The 22,929-nt window shown below is 38.0% G+C and overlaps 1 protein-coding gene across 1 annotated transcript in view; it reads right to left on the bottom strand.

Annotated features, from left to right (window-relative positions):
- Positions 1-22,929, bottom strand: part of CDC73 (cell division cycle 73) — a 105,919-nt gene that overhangs the window by 50,970 nt on the left and 32,020 nt on the right. Inside the window, exon 10 of the mRNA XM_027713283.2 lies at positions 19,827-19,891. Coding sequence (XP_027569084.1) covers positions 19,827-19,891 — 65 coding nt within the window. The remainder of the gene's footprint in view (positions 1-19,826; positions 19,892-22,929) is intronic.

Here is a 22,929-nt window from a genome sequence, read left to right as displayed (position 1 = left end):
GAAGTCCCACAAAAAACCGTTATTCAACAACAGAACTGTTCCTTTCACATCTCCAATTAAATCAGTGATGTGGGTTATTTGCAGCTCACACATCAACAGATTTAAGAATGGAAAAAGCACAACTACAGGCTTTAATGTATCCCCAGTTACTGACAAATCTTTCGTGGGTAAAGTTCACATTCTGTTCTAATCTGAAGAAATTATAGGTAAAGATACTTCCAAGTTTCAGTGGTTGGCGTGAGAGAAAATTCTGTGTCCACAAAGATCTTCACTTAAATTTATAAACTTGAAATTAAGGGATGGCAGTGATCTAGAAGAGGTGAGATAGACTGGCTTTCAAGTTAACCTTACTAGAATTGCAATTTAAAATCTGCTTTTCTTTGCAATGCAGTAATATAAAATGTGTCAGTCCTTATTTACAAAATATTTTCAGAATATATTAACATGTTAATATATTAGACAGGCATAACTGTCTCCAAACCCAAGCTAAATCAGACACTGAAGGGGAGGGAAGCACCCAGAGGCCATTACTTTAGATTGCCTCCCCCTTTCCACTAATTTTCCCAATATGTTAACACAATCCCCAATCATACTTCAATCTAAAATACCTACATAATCCCACAGTGCAAGAACATCTTATCTCTTGAATGAATGCTCATTGCAATGTGTGAAAACATGAGAGAAAGGAGATGAAAGGAAGAGGGAAGATGCTAATATAGAAGATACTACTTCTTACATTTGTGCTGTGAGCAAGAACAGCCTCGTAATTCATTTGCAAAAACACCACTAGTTGTTTACGTATCTTTACAATTTTAAATACCATTTCTCAACCCCTATTTTATGCTGTTGAATAGCACAAATGAATAAATATTGGACAAGTGCTTAATTACACCATGATAACGGCACCTATTAATCAGTTCAGATCACCCTCCCAGAGCAGCCGCTGGGTCGGTGCCGCGCAGTCTCACCCCCCTTGCTGACCACGGTCCCTTCAGATGGCTGATCACACCTATGGCACGTGGCACTGCCTGTATTACTACAAATTACTACTCCCTTCTCCAGCTCTGCTTTCCAAGGCCCAGCCACTCCGTTTGGGAGCCCTGGGGAAGGAGGGAGGCAGGGAAGCTGCAGTGTGGAAATGTAGGTCAGGAGGGAGAGAACGTGGTCCCTGCTTTGTACCCACAGCAAGAGTGAAGTCAAAGGCTTTCCAGAGCAGGAGACTAGGGGAGGGCTGTGGAAAACAACTTCTTGCAGCAGATCAGTTAAAAAGGTGCTTGAATATCAGGAAACAGAGTGACACTAAAAATGCAGCAGCTGATCAACACCACGAGGATTAAAAACATAGGGCAGGCTCAGCTATAGGGGAAAGCATTACAAAACTGAGGCCAAATTAGAAAGCAGGATCTGGAATTCTAGTGGTAAGTGTTCACACTTCTCTAATTAGAGAGAAAATAATCTATGAGGTAAATCCATTCCTAACAAAATTTTTAGTTTGTGGTTGCAGTCCATGTGTTCTTTTATGGCCTGAACCAAATGACAGGATGTGACACAATGGCATGAACAGCAGGTCAGTAGCTCCACAAGAAGTATTTTACATATAGGACTGTCAGTGCACAGGCAGACCAAAAGCAAAGCAAACTAGATCACTGGTGCCTAGATTTACATTTCATTTTCAGAGAATGAGTTCATTTCAGTCTTCATTTGTTCCAGGTTAACTCAAAAGAAATCAAGCCTGGTACAGTATGGCACCTTCCTTTCACAGTTAAAAGACTGCAAAGGAATTTAGCTGAACACGGGATATGGATGAAAACTACCACGTTGCTGTTCTGATATTGCCATGGCAACAGTTACAAGAGCTCTCTTAAGCATTTAAATCTGACAGCTTTCACGATAACCCTAACTGAATGATAGTAATGATGCATTTTGGTTCATGAGCTAACTGCTGTATAAACACAGTGTATGAACTGTTCCCCTCACTTTTCTCAACTCTATGCTTTTTGGTCAAAACTTTCTGACCGAGACAATAACCTTGAATTACCACTCCAAAAAAAAAAAAAAATAGTCACTCCAGCAAAGGGAGTACTCATGGCTTAAAGCTTTATGTACTCCCAAAGGTTTCCATTTGACTGCTTAAGTTGTGCACAGTCGTGTACAGGGTGGAGAAGTCAAGACTGCTAAAATCTTTGACGGGATTTTTCTCAAAGGGCTTTCGTTCGCCTGGGAAGGCTGCAGAGAAGAAAATGCCTTCTGAAGTGTGGACTGAATTGTTGCTGACCTTCAAGGTATCATTTGGTCAAGAAAAGAGAAGGAGGAAGAAAAATCAGTGGTTTTTTTACAATCTTTATCAGTTTGTAACCAATATACACTTTTTAAAATAACAAAGCACTGCAAGCTGCTTTACCTCACTGGAGGCCAAAGTGCATCGAAGAATACACAATGTGCCTCTTAGGACCAGGGCATCAGAACAAGGCATCCTTTCCTTTTAGTCTATTTAGTTTTATCTAACATTAATTGGCATTTCAGCTGTTTAATATGAATATTCTGTAAACCACTTGCTCTCATCTCCCAGATGCTCCGTGTGGGCATAATGGAGAAGTCTCTTTTTCTTTACCTCATTAAAAAGTGAAGTGTGTGAAACATATATCTCATCCTAACATTTTAAGGATACCAGCTTTGATACTGTCTTGCAGTATATTCAGCTGAAAAAGATGAAGAAACTGAAAACAGTGTGAGATCCTTAAAAATTTCCCAAGATGAAAAAAATTGAGATTAGAAGAAACAGTCATGCTTGCAAGGATCTAAGAGATGAATCTTTTCAACATAAAAAAGTCCTCAGAAAGTAAAGTACTCTCAGTTCTTTCCCTGTTAACACTTTTTAAAGTTTTATATTAAATTAAAAATTAAAAACAACTATGCCATCCTAAAACCACTAAATCCCTCCACTCTTGAAAAACCACAACCTCACCCCATCTTTTCTAGTGGAAAGGCCAAGTGTTCCCACATCTCCAGAAGCTCAAAGTTTAAAACAAGAAAAACCAACTGCCACAAGAAATCCTTTGTAAATAAAATACCAGAGAAGCCACCAAGGAAAAAAAAAAAACTTGTTAGCTCCCTTTTCTAAATATTTAACATATTCTGCATTTGAACAAGCTGAGGTCTAAGCACTGTTTTGAAAACAAGAATAACCTCCAGTCTTGTGGGTTTCATTCCGGATTTGTGTGTCACTGTCATCACTTTCAAAAGAAGCATCAATTTAGTATTAGAAAAAAAAAACCAAACAAACCAACCACATCATACTATGAACCTGATTTGCCATAACCTATAGGTTGATGCAAGATGATAAAACAAAAAATGAAACACTGGAAAACACCATCTGTGACTCAGTCAAAAATGTAGTGCTGCTACTTAATGCAAATGCCAGTCTTTTTATAGGCATTCCTCCAAAGTCCACCTAGACATTGATTTTTGTAGCCATAAAAATTCAACTCAATTATCCAGCCTTCTGAATCAAGAGAATAACCAATTTCCCCACTGTATCATCTTTGAATAATTTAAAATATTGGATTTTATTGACTGTTTTTAAATGTAGAAAAAGGTAACATTTTTATGTCCCAAAAATTGAAAGAAATAAGATAATTCAGAGGTACTCTTAACGTTACTTAAGACTCTAAAATAAGGGTAAATATCATATACATACCTGAGGGAACAACTAAAACATCTTTTCCTCAAAAAGCAAATTACAAAGCTTATGCTGTAGTCACAGTAAGACATACCAAAGGGGAAAAAAAAAAACAAACCACAAAACCAAACCCAACAAACCCATAGAAATCACATAGTTCATAAATCAATGTATCTTCAACAGAGAAGTATTGTCATTAATGCCTCTATTAAATGTCATAAGAACAGTCTGCCTTTCAAATCCAAGGTGATTTTTGAATGCTGATGTAGCAGTTTACTTCTACTATTTCACCAAATTTGAGATGGTTTGACTACTTTGGAAGTTATCCACATTACTTAAATATGTTAATCTTTTCCTTGAATTCTCAAAATGGTAAAAAAAATATAATTAGAGGAAGAATTATAGATGATAACCACAATTCCTTTACTTTACAAAAATTAAAATTTATTCAGATTTAAAAGCCGTAGTTACTACTTCATACTATCCTGCTGTGAATTATCCCCTTTTTAAAATGCAGGCAAGTTTGCTTGCTATACCCAGAAAGAGTATGATTTTCTTTCTAACAAAAATTCAGTTGAGAAATGGATTCTGCAAACAACTTAAGATATCCAACTTCCATTAAAGATAATAAAGGAATGACAGCCTTCTGACAATAATTTAGAGCCTTTAAACCAGAATGAAATGTAATGCTGTTCTATTCATTAAGAAGTGCACTGTCTGGGGCCCTCGACCATTTTAAAAACTGTTTTCCCTTCCACAGTTTCCACATTTTCTACTAGCAGAAGTTAAACCGTTTGAATGACTTATTGTCCAAATTTCATGCTAGCAGAGCGGAATGGAAAAACCAAAATAAAGTACACAATTACATTTCTTCCCTACCCATCGTCCTATTCATTAAAAAACTTCACACACATGAACACACCTTTGCTAACTAATATCTTCTGCACACATTCCATTATCGAGACTTTTTCAGAAACACTACTTTTTATTTTTGCCTCTAAGATTCCTTATGACAATCAGTCAAGTATTAATATTTTACCTCTTCCAATTCTGTAAAAAAACCCCAACAAACTATGAATCTTGATTAAAAATTTTTCATTGTATAATACTTTACATGGAATAAAGAGGCATTTCTTATCACAATATTCTTTTGGACTTATAAGGATTAGCACGTGCAGCACTAATATAGTACCTGGATTCATAAGACCTTGATTTACTCATAGAACAGGTAAATCCTACAATGTTCATGGCAAAACTGATGATCATGATCTTCCACATCTTCTCTGGGCAACCTGTTCCAGTGCCTCCCCACCCTCACAGTAAAGAATTTCTTCCTAACATCTAATCTAAATCTAAATATCCCCTCTTAGTTTAAAACCGTTCCCCCTTGTTCTATCACTATCTACCCTTGTAAAAAGTCACTCACCCTCATTTTTATTAAGTGCCTCTTAAGTATTGCAAGGCTGCAGTGAGGTTTGCCTGGAGCCACCTCTTCTCCAGGCCGAAGAGAACCTGCCGGAGAGAACCTGCCGGAGAGAACCTGCTCTTCAACTCCAGTTCTCTCAGCCTGCCCTCACAGCAGAGGTGCTCCAGCCCTCTGAGCATCCTCGTGGCCTCCTCTGGACCTGCTCTAACGGGTCCATGTGTTTCCTGTGCTGAGGACCCCAGAGCTGGACACAGTGCTCCGGGTGGGCTCTCACAAGGGCAGAGTAGAAGAGGACAATCCCTCCCTCTCCCTGCTGCCCACTGCTCTGTGCATGCAGCCCAGGATACCGGTGGCTGTCTGGGCTGGGAGCACACACTGCACCTCTGGTTCCTTTGAGCCAACACTGAGCTCTCACCAGAACCCCCAAGTGCTCCTCTGCAGGGCTGCTTTCTATGAGCTCTTGTCCCAGTCTGTGCTCATGTCTGAGATTGTCCTGACTCAGGTGCAGCACCTTGCACTTGGATTTGCTGGACTTCATTAGGTTCACGTGGGCCTTCACACTCCTCAGCGCACCCAGATGTACCATGCAAGGCGCTGGGCAACTTCCATTTGTTTTTTTCTGTGACACTTCCAGATTCTCGGGCAAAAACAGCTTTACATATTTGCTGAACATATTTTACACTGGCTTTGTCAGTTACTTGAAGTGAAAAATGATGACAATGAGATGTGTTGCCATAGAATAAAAAGGCTGCCTGCCAACACAGCCAACTAAACCACTGGGCATTTCATTTGTTTCAGTGGTCAATACAGACAAGAATGTGTTTGTCCCTGGCTTTTGGGAGGTCAACAAAAATGGAATTATTTTTCTATTAATAAAGCTTTCTTTCCTTGCTGTTCTCTTTCCCTTTTATAACTACCTCTTCACAGCTAAAGTTTTTCTCAAGTTATCAAAAAGATAATGTTGCAATCCACCGAAGTAAGTCTCTGCAAAATGCAGTACAAAAAACTAAGCATTTTTCTAAACAAACCCTATAACAATCTCCCTCCTCACCCAAACACCTCAAAAACACGTTAAACATTCACTATCACAGAAATTTTGAACTAGAATTGTTTCAAACAAGTGAACACTAACTCACTAAACATCATCTTTTTAAGATTCCTTTCAGAAGAGATGACAAACCTGCCTGCTTCTGAAAAATACCCCTCTCACTGAATTTTCTGTAAAATATTTTCAAAACTGACTGACAAGTTTTAGTCTTTTAGATATCACAAGAAATGGTGAAGACCAACTCTTTGCTTAACAGGGGCGTCAGATATAAGACCAAATCAAATTGACTTGTTTCAATGGTTTCCCAGTGTACCAAGACAGATTTTTAAAAAAACCAAGAAGTATAAACAAATGTTGATTAGGACCTGTTATTACCAATACTCCTTCCCTAAACAGTTGATAAAATTTAGCCAACAATTTGCAGAAATATTACCTGAGCTTCCCCATTTACACAAAAATGTAAGGAGAGAACACAGAAATTCACCTACACAGATTCAACTATAGGGATGTTTTAACCTGGGACTATTATCATCCTCCACATATGCAGTATGGGAGCAGAAAATATCAGTGCTTTACTGTGCTGCTGCTAGCTACATTAAATGAAAAATATTTTAAAACCCAGCAAAAATAATTTAGAATAATGGGCAGTAATTACAAACTTTTAAAATGGAGGCACTTCTGTAAATGTTAATACATCTCTGTCTATTAAACAGAGAGATAAAAGATGCAAAACCCACAAAATTCATACTTTGGAGAAAATACATAGGCAGGACAAGAACTTGTAAGAGAAAATATTCTGCCCTAAGCAGATTAAGTAAATGAGAGGACAAATTTTAAGTGGTAGGCTTTAATTCATCAGTTTAAGTACTGAAAATTAGTGGTTTTCCTTGTGTAATGACAATTGGAGTAAAGTGTGACAGCACTGACTATGCCCTAAAATAAACAGTCTCTCTGTTAAGCAACTACAGCAATTTAATTCCTTTCTCAACTTAAACACCTCAAACATCCTACATAAAACTGAAAGCAAAACCGATTAGCCCTGGGTTTGCCAACCAAAATAAAAACAGAAGTTAAAAAGACCTCTACAATTTTTAACCTTTTTTTTTTTCTTCTTTTAATACACACAGAACAAGTGCATTATGAAAAATGTAAAAGGTACTGAATTTGCTAGTGAATATACATGCAATCCTGAACTGTGCATTCTGAAAAACACAAAGTCTTTAGAGGCTAGTTAATAAATACCACTGTGGCTCTGTATAATCTAGCCATTACTACCTGGAGTGAAGAGCAGTAATTTCATTTTATTTGTGGCTCTGGTGCAGATCAAATCTCTAATCCTATGCAAGCCAGCAGTGAACTACACACAGCACTAAGAAATGGGGCCTCAGCAACAAGAGAAGCAGGAATCACATCTGACAGTCCGGAGAAGCTGCTCCCAAACTTAATGGGCTAACAATGACCTAAAGGGTTATCAAGATTCAAGTAAAGGTGAGAAGTCAAAGCATATTAATTTAAATGCATTGAATTCCCACATGACTTTTCCAATGCAGGAGTAAATTGGCCTTCACTCACTGTAAACCAAGGAAATTAAACTACATACAGCTCACCAAAGTAATTTTATTCCTAAAGACATCACCAGCCAATGGCAATTTAATGCAGTGTAACTTATGAATGTTGATGTTGTACACTTTGGTAATTTGCTTTAATTTGCTTGAGTGCCTTGATCTAGACATAGCCTTAAGGAAAACTTGTATATTGCCATATTAGATTGCATCATCCATTGTATTAAGGAGAAAAGGTTATTTGTGAATGGCAGAACTGTGAAGCACTTGCTTTAACTGGAAAATGCGGACAATTATCAAAGACTCTTAACTCCCTAATGACTCCTAGCCATGCTCAGGTGGCAACAGCATCACCCTGGAAAGACCTGAGGTGTTTAATTACAAATGAAAAATAAATTAAGATTTTAACCCTTCAAAATAAATCCTGTTTTGGGGAGCTCAGCAGCTACAAGAGAGCTGTGAGGAAGTTCCACAAGATCCTCGAGTCCTGAAGAGCATTGACTGACAGAGACTCAAAGGCTACCAGGAAGAACAAAGGTTGTGTTTAAGACACGGGAGGGCTTTTCTCCCCCCAAAATGATACACAGCTACTGTTCTCTGATTACCATTGTGTGAGCACAAAGGCATTTCCAGAAATCCATTTATTTTTCATAAAATCCCTAAACAAGATTGGCACCTGGGAAGATCTGCTGCTGAGAAAGGCAGGGAACTTGTGAACTTCAACTATTAAAGAGCTCCCAAGTCAGCACCAGGCAGGAGGCTACAACAGCTGGACGACAGGCTGGGGGGGTTAAAAAGCAGCATATTCCAGAAAGAAAATGCCTGTGGATTCTGCTAGAAAGCACACAGGGTCCACCATGGGTTTCTCCTACAGCAGCTTGGCAATAAGGAGTAAGCAAGACTGCAGCCAGGGCTTTAACAGAGCAGAGAAATATTAAAATATTAACCAAAAGAACTGAAAACTAACTGAACCACAATGTAGATAAGTATATACCTTTATACATGGAAAAGTTCAGAGTGAAAAACAAAGAATTGAAAGCAAAATAAAATTCACAGTAACACTTAAATTCACACTGAAGTATAACAGATTCACTACAAGACTGTTAAAATTAATGAACTACCAATAAATAAACACAGAATACATCCTTTTTTTCCCCCATCAGGATAATGTCAAACAGCACACCAAACATATTACAGAAAGGTATAAATGCCTTTCTGCCATTTAACTAGAAGCAAAACACTCCCCCCCAACCATTATCTTCAGATGTGCCAGAGAACCTCATGCTACTTCCCTGACCCTTGAGAAAATAAAACATCTGCCCACTGCATCAGCTTTTAATCTTCTTATGGACAGAATTAATTTAGCTTCCTTCTGGGCAATGTAGTAGGAGAGGAAACTGGCCAAGCCTACTTGAGCCAAAGTCAGTCTTTTGTTTAAAGAACTAAAAAAGGGAGGAAGCCCAAAAAAAATCATAGCATACTTCTCAAAGCTGTAAACACTCTTTAGTTATGAAGTATCAATATATTTCTATGTATTTTAGCATAGTTTATAGATGACTTCATTAAAGAAACACTACTTTACTGAACATAAGCAGAAACTCCCTGAAGCATGCCAAACATTAAATGTCAGGTTTATCAATCACTTTCATTCCACTTATGAGAGGCATCAGAAAAAGTTACATTATTTCCTTAAAGGTATGATTCTTATTCATAACTGAGAACTTTCACAAATATTAGTATACTTGTAACTGGTATTTAAATTTAATCCATTCTGGATCTTAACCCAGAGGGTGTTGAGTACTTATTACCTTTTATAGTCTATTCCTCTCAGCTCCATATAGAGGAGTAATAAAATCACAGTTGAAAATATTTTCTGTGTATTGCAAATTTCCATCTCTAAAACATTCCCTGCATATGGATTATTGTTATGGTACTCGTTCTTTAAAATTATCTAATACCCACATTCGTATCTGAAAGGATTACAATTCACAGTGTTTGGTAGTACAAGCCAACTACAGGCAGCTTTCCAGAGAAGAAAATAAAAGGACATTAAGAGTCTTGCTGAGAACTGCCAGGGGAAGGAATGTAAGAGACATATTGAATCTGTGTTTTTGTTGTACAGTACAATAACATGCATATGCAAGTTACCCTTATTAAATATTTAGCTCACCTTGGGTGAGCAAACTGCCTGATTAGGCAATTCTTTCATTATTCTGAATGGGAATTGTAACAAACAAGTAAACACCATTTTCAAAAGATTTCAACTACGAACAAGAAAGTTGATTTACATGTTAAAACTCAACCTACAGAATTTGAACCAACTATAAACCTACCCTTTAAAACCAGATGTAGCATTATACCAGGTAGTTCAGAGTCCCTTTAGACTTTAATTTCTAAGACAGCATTATGATCCATTTAGTATTCTAATATGTATTTTATTACTTTAATCAGCATTTCACCTGCTGTTCATGTCCACATATTTTTAGAAGCTTTTTCCTGACATTATTTCCCAGACCTAATTAGACATATGAAATCTACTATAAAAACCATTGGTTTGTACAGTTCATGATGTCACCCAAAACCAGAATGGATTTTATAATGTACATTATAATATATTGTATATATTATTAGCTCCAAAACATTTGGCTTAAGGCATTATAAAGCCCTCTCCATCCACAAGTCTTTTGTTTTACTTAGTAATCATGATGAAACACAATTAGGCAGGTTATCTGTTTTGATGACAACTGTCTTTCATTTTCATTTCAGTTATTCTGAAATCTGTTTACCTGATTTACATCAACTGCTCCAAAGATAAGTAGGAAGTAGGGCTGATGAGGGTGCATCATGCAGCACTGCTTAAGTCTCCAAATTCCAAAGGAAAAGGAGAGTGGTTTTCCCACCCACCCGCCAGGAAACAGCTTTGTTAGCAGTCTACTTCAGTAGCATTTCCTCTCTTCTGCCACACTGTGTTTTGAAACTACTTTCCAATTTCAATAAAACCTGTAGAAAAGTTATTGCCTTTGTCAAATTTTTATGAAAATTGCTGGCCAGGGAAATTAAACCCTCAAATTACTGCTCCCAGGGAGTGAAAGGCAGGCAGTGCTTTTTCTTTGTCTCCTCACAATGGCAGCACCAAGCCACCCAAAAGCAAACATCTATAATTTATCAGCTGCACTTCTTTCCATGTCAAGGGAGGGTATGAGGAGACACCCACCTCACTTTGTGGAAGAGAGGTTTAGGTGATTAAAGAGACAAAAGACAATATTTATAGTCCCTATGAAGAAAAACCTAGAGTTTAAAAAAAATATTCTAAATTAAAAGTATTATGAAATTACAGCAACTAGGCTGACAGTCAACTACCAGCAATCTTATCACATCACTGCATCACTTTGCTTAGTCACACAAAGTTCTACTTTGCACTTTCACTGAATTTTAAAAGCATATCTATTGCTTATGCACAAAATCTACTCACATACCTTTATGGAGAGCCAAAAAAGGAAGATATTTTAATTCCAAAAATACATCCAAAGTCTCCTAAAGCAGCAAAGAGTTTGACTTCCTAAACCTTAATGTGCCAAATGCAATATTTGTGTTGTATGAATTCTAACCAACAGTTTTACAGGCCAGCTAATCGAATTATGTATTTGTAAAAAATAGTTGTTCTCAAAGTTATTTATAAATTTCTTTCAATTTACCAACTGCTTTAGATAAACTTCTTTCAATTTACCAATTGCTTTAGATAAATTTGACATTTTAAGTACATTGGACAAACCCTCATTATTTAAAATAGTTAAGTACTGAAGATGCAAAAATCCAAGATTAGCTTTTGACATTTTATAAGAACACAGGAACGTTTGTATCTCAAAGAAATTTACATTCACACAATGCATTTATTGACTCACAAAGATAAGAAACCAGATTTATTTTTAACGCATCGTTATCTTCAGTGATAAGTCTCAAAGTCCTATATGTATGAGGTTTGTGTTACTTAGAAAAAAAATCCCAAACCAAAAATCTCCAGAAAATCCCAAAAGGTTTTTGGGAATGAAAAGGGGCAACACAGAAAGTGGTGAATGGAAAAGAGACAATACATCATTGAATGCCTACCTACATGCACTTTCATATATACACAGGTCTCCCCTTAACTCAGCTGAGTGTGTCTTTAAGAGAGTTTTAGATGAATAAAGCCCAAAGAACCACCCTTCCAGCAACAGCAATGCAAGGAGTTTCTGCAATAGCATATTGCTCAGGGAAAACATAAATATAGCTCCAGATGGCAGCTCAGCAGATCACAAATCCAGGTATATTCTGGAAGGTATGATCAGTGCTGCCTAAATGCCAGTTGAGTGAGTCATAACTAATGCAGAGTTCATTATTTGGTCTTTCCAGTCATTTACCTAAGGAGAAAGCCTGTGCTGAAACAGACTGTTATCTAGGACCACCAGTAGCAGACCTGAATAAACCAGGACTTTGCCTACAGATTTTCCTAGCAAAGATAAATAAAACACATTTAAACAACCTGAAAGTGAGGATGATGATTCCAGAGCAACACTATGTGGTTGCATAAAAGACACAGGCAGATTAACACCTGGATTTAGATGGAACAATAAAATCACATAAAGTTGGAGGTCAAAATATAGTCAGCCTTATCAATTACCTTCTTAAATGGTGCAAGAAGGAACTGCTAAAAAAAGCTTAAAAATATGTCCTATTTTGCTATTCTAACTGGCCCTTCCCATTAGTAACGTTGCATTACATGAAAAACAGTGCTGACTGACATCACCTAAAATCTGTCCCCCAAAAGACTAAGAACCAGGGTTCTTACCTTAGCATTTCATTAACATTCGCCTCCAAAGATCTGGCTCAGTTCTGAGCTCTGCAGGTTTAATGTGCTTTGAAAATACTGTCTGTACCTTACATATTCTGATGTAAGAACTTAAGAACACCTGCCCATAACACACTTGTGATAACTGTACACCTGTGAAGACAGTCTGCCACACTGAGACACCCTCTGGTTGGATTCACACACTACCAGTCACATACTGAAAGAGTTCAATCAAAGGAAAAATCCCAACAAAACAACAAAACAAACCCACAACTGCAAAAAGAAAAGGAATGGAGGAGGACCTTTAAAATAGCAACACCAGAACAAAGTCCACAAATTGAAACAACAGTCCTTAAGTATGTCCAAAGAGGGCAACAATAAGGACAAAGTACAGAACTTATAAAAATAATTTAAAACATCATAAAGGAGAGTTTACTCTGGCTTAACTAAGTAGTAGTAGATAGCATGAGTGAGACCAAGCTCAGAAGATGGTATGACTATGATGCTAAGTTACATATATGCAAGTACTCCAAGCAGAAAACTTGTTTCCACAAATAATGAATTCTACCTTACTTTATTAAGAGCAAACAAGCAAGTAGTAAAGTGTCATGTGGCCTAATGACAATGGCAATATGAAAAACTGAACAGAGAAGGAATTCTTGACTCAGTCATCTCAGATTAGTTACATAAATTACTCAGATGATCATTCAATATTTGAATTGTAACTTTGATTTAGTGACTGCATCATGAGTTGCCAAGTGTTAGAAACCTTCAAAACTTTGCTAAAACTCTTACTCAAAGACAAGGGGATGGCTACCCCTGTGACTATTTTGAAAACTTGTAGGGAGAAGGGATGTTAAAGCGAACTGTTTTCTGATTCCCCAATGACATATGCTCATTTCTACTGGGTCTGCAACACCCTTACACCGCCTTCAATAGCTGTGAATAAATTCCAACCCCACATAATAGCTGATCTGTTCATTCCCCAGTAGAAGAAATTTGATGACAAACTGTCAGGTGAAGATGCAGCTGTTATATATTCATTAGCTGTTTGGAGATAACTTATGGGGGGAAATATGCTAATACCATTATTTAATGTTTGTGCAACACATGATGTTTGATTGTTCAGAACAATTAGGACAAAGTATAAAATTGTATCACTCAGGCTCAGTTGGTATTTTCTGAGCAACACCCTACAAAACTTTCATGCACAGATATTACACACAAATCTTAAGATACAAGAAACACAAATGAATCTAAGCAGAATCCTATACAAGATTCAAGTAGAAAGTGAACATCCAATTCAAAGAGCACAAATGAAGTTTCCCAGGCAGTTTTACTTTGGCTCATGTTTCCAAATGAGAGTGACTCCTCCAACATTCATAAAGGACCCAAGTCCTAGTGCACAGTGTACATGGCAGATGAGTTTGTCAAGGGATACTCCCAGGGCTAGCAAATACACTCATGTCATTCAGCTTTAGATCAAGACAGGTCTAGCAAGTCATCTTACAACTCATATGAAAAATGTTTGAGGCTTTCAAGCTTTTGTAAGTAAAGCTTCCTGGATGTCTAAAGCCACTCAAGGACCTGACAGACATGCCACAAGCACACTTAGCACGCTGACACAATCGAGTTCCACACACAGGAGTGACTCCAGACACGTTCATTCAGGAACAAAGCCACGTGGCTCCAGGTCTTGCTCCCTCTTTTGTTCAGTAGCGTGCGGGGCAACAGAGCAATGCCTAACTTTCAGAGGCATAACTGGTTATACAACATCCCCTTCTTTTCTTGAATTTGCAGTTCTTAGTCTCAAAATAAAAGAGAACCTATTATGAGGGACAAAACAGGCAGTTCTATTGTATAATGCAGCACAACAGCAAGATGTCTTGGCACAGATGTACACGATTTACAACCACAAAGAAAACGAGTGCACACCATTGTTCAACCTAACACATTTTCTTGAAAGCAGCATTTGTATGTGATTTTCCTTGGTCTCTATCAGCTTGACTATTTACACTAAAACTCTTTAAAGGAAAGTAATTTAATACTTGAAACATGACTGAGGCAATGAAATGCCAACCACTGAAATTGTTGTGTGAGCCTTAACTATAAAATACAGTAATAGTCCTTAGGAAACTTGGTTGCATTTCATCCACTCTCATTAGAGTAATACAGACATAGAAAACCCTCTTGTCTGTTACCCAAGAGCAGCATAAGGTTGCTGGCAGACGTTCTGGAGAAGCATCCATTTCTCCAGCTCAAAGATTTTTTGAGTTCCTGGTCATGTCCTAGCCCTTAACCCTCACGGACCAAGAACCTCACAGGTATGTCTAAATTACAGCTACAAATAAGTATATTTAATGTGGAAAAAAAATTTACAAATCCAATGAAAACAAGTCTCTACCTCCAGCATCATCTATGGAAAACTCTTCTAAAAAATATGCCCTCCATGCAAATGTATTTAACAGCTTTCTTCACCTCCTCTTGATGGTTAATAACTGAATAGGATGCACGCAGAGAATTCTGCTCAGCCCGTGGAGAGAAGCGGGGGTTGTTACACTCACATTGAGAATAATGACCAGCTTATGCACAGGCTGCATGAAAATTATGCTCCACTTCAGAGTCTGTTTCAAACACTTTCAAAGAGTCCATTGTTCTGTTGACCTCCCTCACTACCACTTTCCTCAAACATTTTAATGAGACTAGGACATGACACAGAAAACTGGTAACGTGGATAAGTAGGTATCTCTCCCCTATCTCTAATATTTAACATGCATTAAATTTTTACTTGTGTTTTAAAGGTAAAGGCCATTTATCTGTACATTGAGAGATGACGTCCAATTCCACCATATGCTTCTGAAAGGTCATTTCAATTTTTGGCACTCAATCACAACCTTAATTCCTCATGATCAGTTATAGAGATCTTGTGGATTTACCTGCTCACACAGAAGCATATCAATTATCTTAAGTCTTTCATATAAAATACATGCATCCACCATGTTGTTTGCTTCTGCCCCAACATGCTTCCTCTCCAAGGACCCAGCCTGTGAAGTGCCAGAAACTTAGCAATTCCATTTGTTGTTCTACACACTATTTCTTTGAAAATACAGAGGTTAAACAATCTTTGTTAAAAAAATAAATAAAATTACAGAGGTCATACCAACTCAAAAGATTTTGAGTGCAACAACAGCACAATCCTCAGATTAATTAAGGCACAAAATCTGATACTGACCACAAACTGATGAAAAACACTGTTGACCTTAGAGGTGCTGAATCAGTCTTCAATTCTCAAAATAAGCCTGCTTGTACTGTGGCTTACATGGGGACTCCCTTTTTAGTTAGTCCTTTTCTGTTGGGACTATGAAATGTATTTAATTATTGACAATCTCATATGTTTACTCAGGGTATTTTACCTAGAGATTGTTGTAAAGCCTGGCAGTGTACACTGGAAAGAGGGATGTTACATCTATCAGTTTTCAGGAAGAACATTATCACTGAACTCAGAAGCACTGAAAACTTCGGTAGAATTTCTTACCAGAGGTAAAACTTACTAAGTTTGCATACACCCCAGAAATTTGCCTTTGAGTTTGCTACAAGTGAAGTCTCTCAGTGAAACCCTCCCTAACTATACTGATCAATGAGGTGTAACCCCAAACTGTCTGGGAAGGCTATCAGCTCAATACCTGCAAGAGCTGATGTATCCACCTGTTTAGTAAGAGAGAGAAATGCCAACACTAGTTCTGGCTGCTTATGAATGCAGGTGATCAATGACAAATTCCATTACTAGCAGCAAAAACAAAAGATAAAAGAAGCTTCTGAGCTTCAGCAGTCCTGAATGCTAAAAGAAAGCAGAAGTTTAAAACAGGAGAGCTTTCCAGCAATTAGGAAAAACAACAAAATCATTTCTACAAGGGCCTGCTGCAGTACTGTGCAAATCTGGTTCACTTGCACACAAGTTTACAGCCTCCCTGAATCACAGCTCATGACCACTTGGGGCTCTCAGAACTCAGAGGAAATCACCCCAACAACTCCACAGGCTATCATGCTATTACTTTTTTTCATACTCAAGTCATGAAAACTTGAGTAAAACTAGCATCACCATCGCTATTATTGCAATGGATAAACCAATTCCATTTGCAAGTGCACACAGTCAATACAGGGCAAGCCTTCAGCTTGGAAGAGGATACAGTTCAGTTCCCCCATATAACAGCCAGGTTTATCAGACTCTTGTGGAAAAAGCAACTTCTCCCTCTCCTGACACAGCTGCAGATAACTAGATTCCCTGCTATACAAGGGATTATGCTTGGAAGTGAAGGTTTCAGAAAGTCATGCTGCACAATTCGCACCATAAACCCCTGGGTAACTCGATAGTAGCAAGAGCTACCACCACTAAGTCACTTGTTTCCAAAACATCATCAAGTCAGGCAAATAGAAAGTGACGCAGGTATTAAAAAAAAAAAAAAAATCTTTCTGAGGAAGATGCCCTGTTATAAACAATTCCAGGTCCAGAATAATGAAATCATGCCTTCATAATAAAAATTCAATAAATAAGTCCATTCTTCCTACGAGAAAGTAAGTCTGCCAATTAAGCAAAAACCCTGTTACAGAGAAGAACTGCCAGCAGCACAAGTTATTTTAGCTGACATTACTTCAGAAAAAGCCCACCATTCACCATCTGTTCTGGCACAAATTCTGAATGCTAAGAAAGTTTCCAACATCACTGATGAAAAGAAAGCAGTCAAGATGAAGAAGTTTTTGTTTTGCTGTTAAAAAGAACAAGCATCTAGGACAACTCACATTGCAGGAAGAACAAACACAAAACAGAAGTTTTGCACATTTCATAAAAATCATTATGGAGAATTCCAAAAAGGCAGAGTGCAGTTGGAAGACATGTATGGTATGTAACAGGAAACAAATAAAGGTTCTTACAAATTTTACATGAGAAGCAGGTGGGCAACTCCAAATTTAGCTCAGGTAATAAGCATAAGTTTTAAGGGAATATGACTGCTCTCCAGAAAGACAGTGGAAGCAAGCACCATAGAAGAAACAGAGGACCTACCTATGTCAAGGAGAACAATGGCTTTAAAAATGAACCTTTCAAATTTTACCATTCCTCTGGAAATCAGAGGGCTAAAGTTTAAAGACAGACTCTAACCAAGAGCTACCTAATGTTTCAATTCCTTTGGAAAGTTTGATGAGTTCATACAAGGATTATACCAATACTATGAGACAGCAGATGACATCTTATAGGTAGAATGAATTCCAGTGTTATCCTCCATATTCCTATAATTTAGCCACTGAGTATAATGTACTTTTCCATTAAACACCTAGGGGAAGAAACTACTTTCCCATTTCCTCTCTAGTTTGTCTAGCATAAAAAAATATGTACAAACCAAAAAAAAAAATCCCTGAGTAAAAGCAAAATATGAAGCTTGTTATCTGGCAGGAGATTAACTATTCTACATAAAAATGTGATCTCGGATTATAGGTTAGAACTATGTGGTCCAATACTATGACAAAGTTTGGACAAAAACAGATGAACATAATTAACAGATTTATTTCTCCCCTATCTGAAACACAAAACCAGTATGTCACTGCAATTTATGAATGAGCTAAACGTTAAGGGCACCTTTTTAACAGTTTGTAAAATAAGGCTCCATAAATCCCTTACAATTCCTTTCTTAAACAAAAGCTTAATGACAGATGGAGTTTTAGTATTTCTCATGACACCAGATGATGCCTTATGTGCAATCATGCAACACCTCTTAAACAGTTATTTCAAAAAATTCCAGTTTATGTTAAAAAAAGGTTTACTAGTTATTTAATATCCATTTTATTTTCTTTCTAAATGAAGAAACCAACAAGGACAGCTTAATAACAACCTTAAAACTCTAGGTAGTAGGCTCAATACATGAGGTAGTATTCCTAGAACAAAAAACCTTAACTATGTTTTATGACCTTAAAAAAACCCATATAATTTTTAGAGTTACTGTGCATCCCTTCACTTCTACAGATTTTACACAGATAAGCTTAAAACATTTCTATTTTACTATAATCCTGCTTTTTTCTTCTTTCTTCCTTTTTCCTCCCCACAGGACAATTTAAACAGAACCTACTTAATAAGCCATTTCAAGTCACTACCACTTGAAACAGCTATCTTATATTGCAGAAACCTGGGTTCGGTGTAACAGCACTGTTTGATCCCTCATAAAGCAGCCCAAAATTCATGCAAAGTTCAAGAGCAAATCTTCAGACACAAGAGATTAATAGGTAATATTTTTTCTTCACCCAATCAATTTCTGAATTCATTTAGAAAGAACCCTGTTTATAACTAAGTAGATTCCATCCTTAGATACTCCCTCCCTTTTTTTTTTTTAAGTATGCTAGAGTCTAGAGGAAGTTGGGAATGAAATATCTGGGAAAGAACTTTTATCAAACAAGAAAAAACTCTGAATGTTTTAAAGAAGATACACACAAGATACTATTTGATGTTCAGATTAGGAGTGCAAACTAGAAGTAGTGCATGGATTTAGGAGAGTGTTTAGTGCTGTCTATTCATCAGATTTATGTAGGTATGCAGATGGCAAAAACCTTAATGAGGGCACTACATCAGTTTTGTAGCATCTGTCCTACTTACCAGCAGATCAAAACAGGATTTATTTGAAAGCATTCAACTCACTTCCACAAAAGCAGACAAATACTGGCCAAAAAAGGGGAGAATCTGAGGGTCTTTCTTTCTCATCTGTGTCTGTTGCAATTCCCACCGACAGCATTGTACAGTCATACAAAAGAAATCCACCTCACTAGACTACAAAGCTTCAACAGTAATGCCAAGGTCAAATTCTTCCACCACCAAACAAATTTATTTTATTAAATACAGAATAGGAAACAGAGCAATGTTCCAAAACCTAGTTTTATTACTTCAGTTTAGTGAGTGTAGTTTTATCACTTATGATTATGAACTATGTCCTTCCCAGACATACCTAAGGTGAGCAAAACTCTGGGTATGTCAAGTAGAGCAGAAAAAGGCTGCACCTCCACAAGAAGAATCTGCCAGCCAAGCCATCCCAGCACACTTTTACTGCAAACAACTCCCTAAGTCCTCTAAAACACGCAGATCACACAAAACATTTTACCTTTTCATGGAGAATAACTTCTACCAATTCTGTTACTCAACCTAAGTGACCTTCTAGAGACTAGGCCAGGCTGACAAGATATCTGTATCTCTAAACATATATCAATATATCACTTTATAAAACATATTTAAGTAAAGACTTCCAGCTTACCGTTACAGACTTCAGAGTCATTCCGTGGTAAGTGCCCATAGTGTCAATCTTGAAGCCTTCCGTTTCTGCAAAGGAAAAAAAGTCTTCTGTAAGTCATTGTGAACACAGGAGTGTCATGTCTAAATGGACAACACTGGAAATACCTCTGAAGTTAGTTTTTCAAAGAAAGCATCTTGCTGTTGGTAGTGGTTTAGGTTCTGATCACAATACAAAACCTGCTTAGTCATTAAGAAATATGCTTTCTTTAGAGAGAGGTCCATTTGATATTTCTGCTTTCTGTAACCAGAATAAGCTTTTCCTGCTGCACAGAATAATTTAAACCACTTCAGAGAAAGGATACAGACTTAAATCTTTGTGAGAATGTTACAACTTGCATGTGGTCATATGATACAGAGGATAGAATCTGCATGAATTCACACTACCAGACTAAAGGTTATTAAAAAGGTTCTTTGTTTGGTGGGAGTCTGTGTTTGTTTTGGGGGTTTTTTAGGAGTTTTAATTAGATTGAATTTTTGCTAAGTGCCAGAAGCCTGCAAGTGCTCAGTGACTAAACCTGCTGCCACTAGCCTGTTTGCTTTTGAATACTCCTTCTCTGACCCCCTATTCTCAGCACTCTAAGATCCAAGTATAAGCTCCTGAATACTGCCACCAGAACTTGTAAGAAAACCTTTTTCCTTTTGTAAATTCCCTAGCCTCATGCATCTACTGTCAACTGATCCCATCAACCAACCACCCAATTAATTCCTTCTTAAAATGGCATGATAATCACTGATCAAACCATGGTAAGCAGGCATTTGTCTATACCTAATTTTGAGCTATTTCAACTAGACTTGGGTAAAAGGTACTGTGCAGAAACAGCTATTTGGAGCTGGTACTTTTTTGTTATAAAACCTTCATAAAATGTATCAGCACAAAAATATAAGAGACAAAAAAAATAATGAAGAATCAAAGCAATGCTTCTATCTGAACCTACAAAAAGTCCAAGAAAAATATTTGATTTTCAAAACTGTTAGAGCTTCTTGCTCTCATCATGAATAAATTAACTTGAATTGAAACCCAGACAACCTTGAAAACAATGCAGATGCTCTGGGAAGCATCTGTGGTTGCTCATCCTTTCTTCCTTAGATGAGGAAGATTATCAGAGACTAGTAGGAAATGAGGCAGAAAAGATTCCCAGATTTAATAACTCTCCAGTGTCTAGAAAAAGACACTTAAGAGTTGAAAATTGATCATACTCCTCTCACCACAGGGATAGTCATCTACTTTCTGAACATTGGTTTGGGTTTTACTTTTTCCACTCATTCCCTCAATTGTGCTACCAGACCTGCCACCAACTACCAAGTGGAGATGCCCAGTGTTAGTGACAGTGTTTTGTTTTATATGGTCACCTCAGCTCCAGCCCTGCTTCATCTGCCCCTTCTGCCAGATTTAACATTTCTGAACTACACAGAGTTGATTCTGAGACGGTAAAAATGCAGGTACAGCCACACAAAAATCCAGCCTTTCCTACTAAAAAAAAGGGGAAAAAAAGAAGAAAAAAAGCAGCCTAGCCTCCCCATATAAATTGATACTGCCTTACCACCTTTCCCCTCAACCCCAGGCTGTAACTATGCCTTGAGTCCTAACTCAGAGGTCACACAGCTGAACTTGAGCTAAAGATGGTCAGATGCAACTGCACTAACACTTCCATGGGTAACAGTGTTTAACAGTTTTCTCTTTGACTATATGGGTCACTGTTTCTGGGCAAGGAGCATATTAATATTTCAGGTGATGCCTGGCACCTTGTAGAACACTTGGTAGAGCTCCCTAGGTTTAAGAAATGCTTTTGCTGACCCGGAGTGACATAAATCAGAGGTGTATCATGTGGGCTGACAGTTGTTTCTGAATTTCAGAAGGTCACCAACAGAGGAACCTTTCCACTTTCCAGATTGACCTATTATGGGTTCCTCGTGCCAGTGACATGCAGAATTTCCACTATTTCAGTGAGATGCTCTGTCCAAAAAATAGACACAACCGTTAACAAGGCCAGCACAGCAGCATCCCCCATTGTGCCTGGCCTGCCATGGCTTCTTTCCTCTCAGCACAAATCCTGGCTCTATAATTATTTCTACATGTTTGTTCCCTGTCTCCATCAGCATTGCAAAGGGAATAAAGGCCCACAGAGCCAGCAGCACAGTCAGAAAGTAAATCAAAGGGGAGAGAGGCACCTGGCAGAGAACAAGCCTCTGCTCTATTGCCACTGGTTTCATCTTTTGCAAAAATCTTTCCAAGTCTCTCATAAAATCTGTCCTAGTTTATTTAATGAGCCACAAGAGCCACAAACCACAGCTCTGGATCTCACCAGCTTCCTGCTCCCGGCCTTGTGCTGACCCTTCCTCCTAGCAGGAGAAGTAAACAGCTAGGATGAAGAGCCCCTTGCTGCCTCAAGCATCTGAGTGGGTTCTCCACCCTGCTGGATGTTTCCAGCATCTACACAGGGCCTCCCGTGCTATATAGCAGCTACTCAGGTAGTAAATAAAATAGTTCTGACAATTTGCAAATAATGGCATAGCAGTTTTCCTTATTAATGCAAATCTAAGAGATGTTAAATGCTCAAAGCAGAATGTAGGTACCCACTTTACATTCCTGCAAACAGTTACTGCAGCCACTACCAGACCTACTGCAGAGCTCAGGGTCTGCTCTCCGCAGTAGGGTGGGACCAGTAGAAAAAGCCACCTCCCAAACTGCCCACTGACTCTCAAATGTCCTGCCTCTAACTATCAAGCAACTGGTGAATCAGAGTTAAGCATTGCCAGCTTCCAGGTAGCCACAGTAGCCCTCCCTGAAGTGGCAGCAGCACGGACACTTTTCTCAGAAGGGAGTTTTTTGGACCCAGTCCTCTCACATACACCACGTGATATTCTGTCAGCCACTCACTTCTCTTACACAAATAAACACTGCTACAAGTGACAGCCCTGCCACTTGCACTTTTGTGCCATTTTGTAGAGTCTCAACAGTTTGTACACTTGGCCACAACCAGCAGCACCTTCAGCTCCACTCACTGTGCACACTCTGTGCAAATCAGGAAACAAATGCTTCCAAGTCAGGGACTCCACAGCTACAG

The sequence above is a fragment of the Pipra filicauda genome, unplaced genomic scaffold (assembly GCF_003945595.2).
Source record: "Pipra filicauda isolate LSUMZ 115617 unplaced genomic scaffold, ASM394559v2 scaffold76_size2844353_pilon, whole genome shotgun sequence".
Classification (NCBI taxonomy): Eukaryota; Metazoa; Chordata; class Aves; order Passeriformes; family Pipridae; genus Pipra; species Pipra filicauda.
The sequence above is the reverse complement of the archived record's forward strand: the minus strand, read 5'-3'. Positions and strand labels throughout refer to the sequence as shown.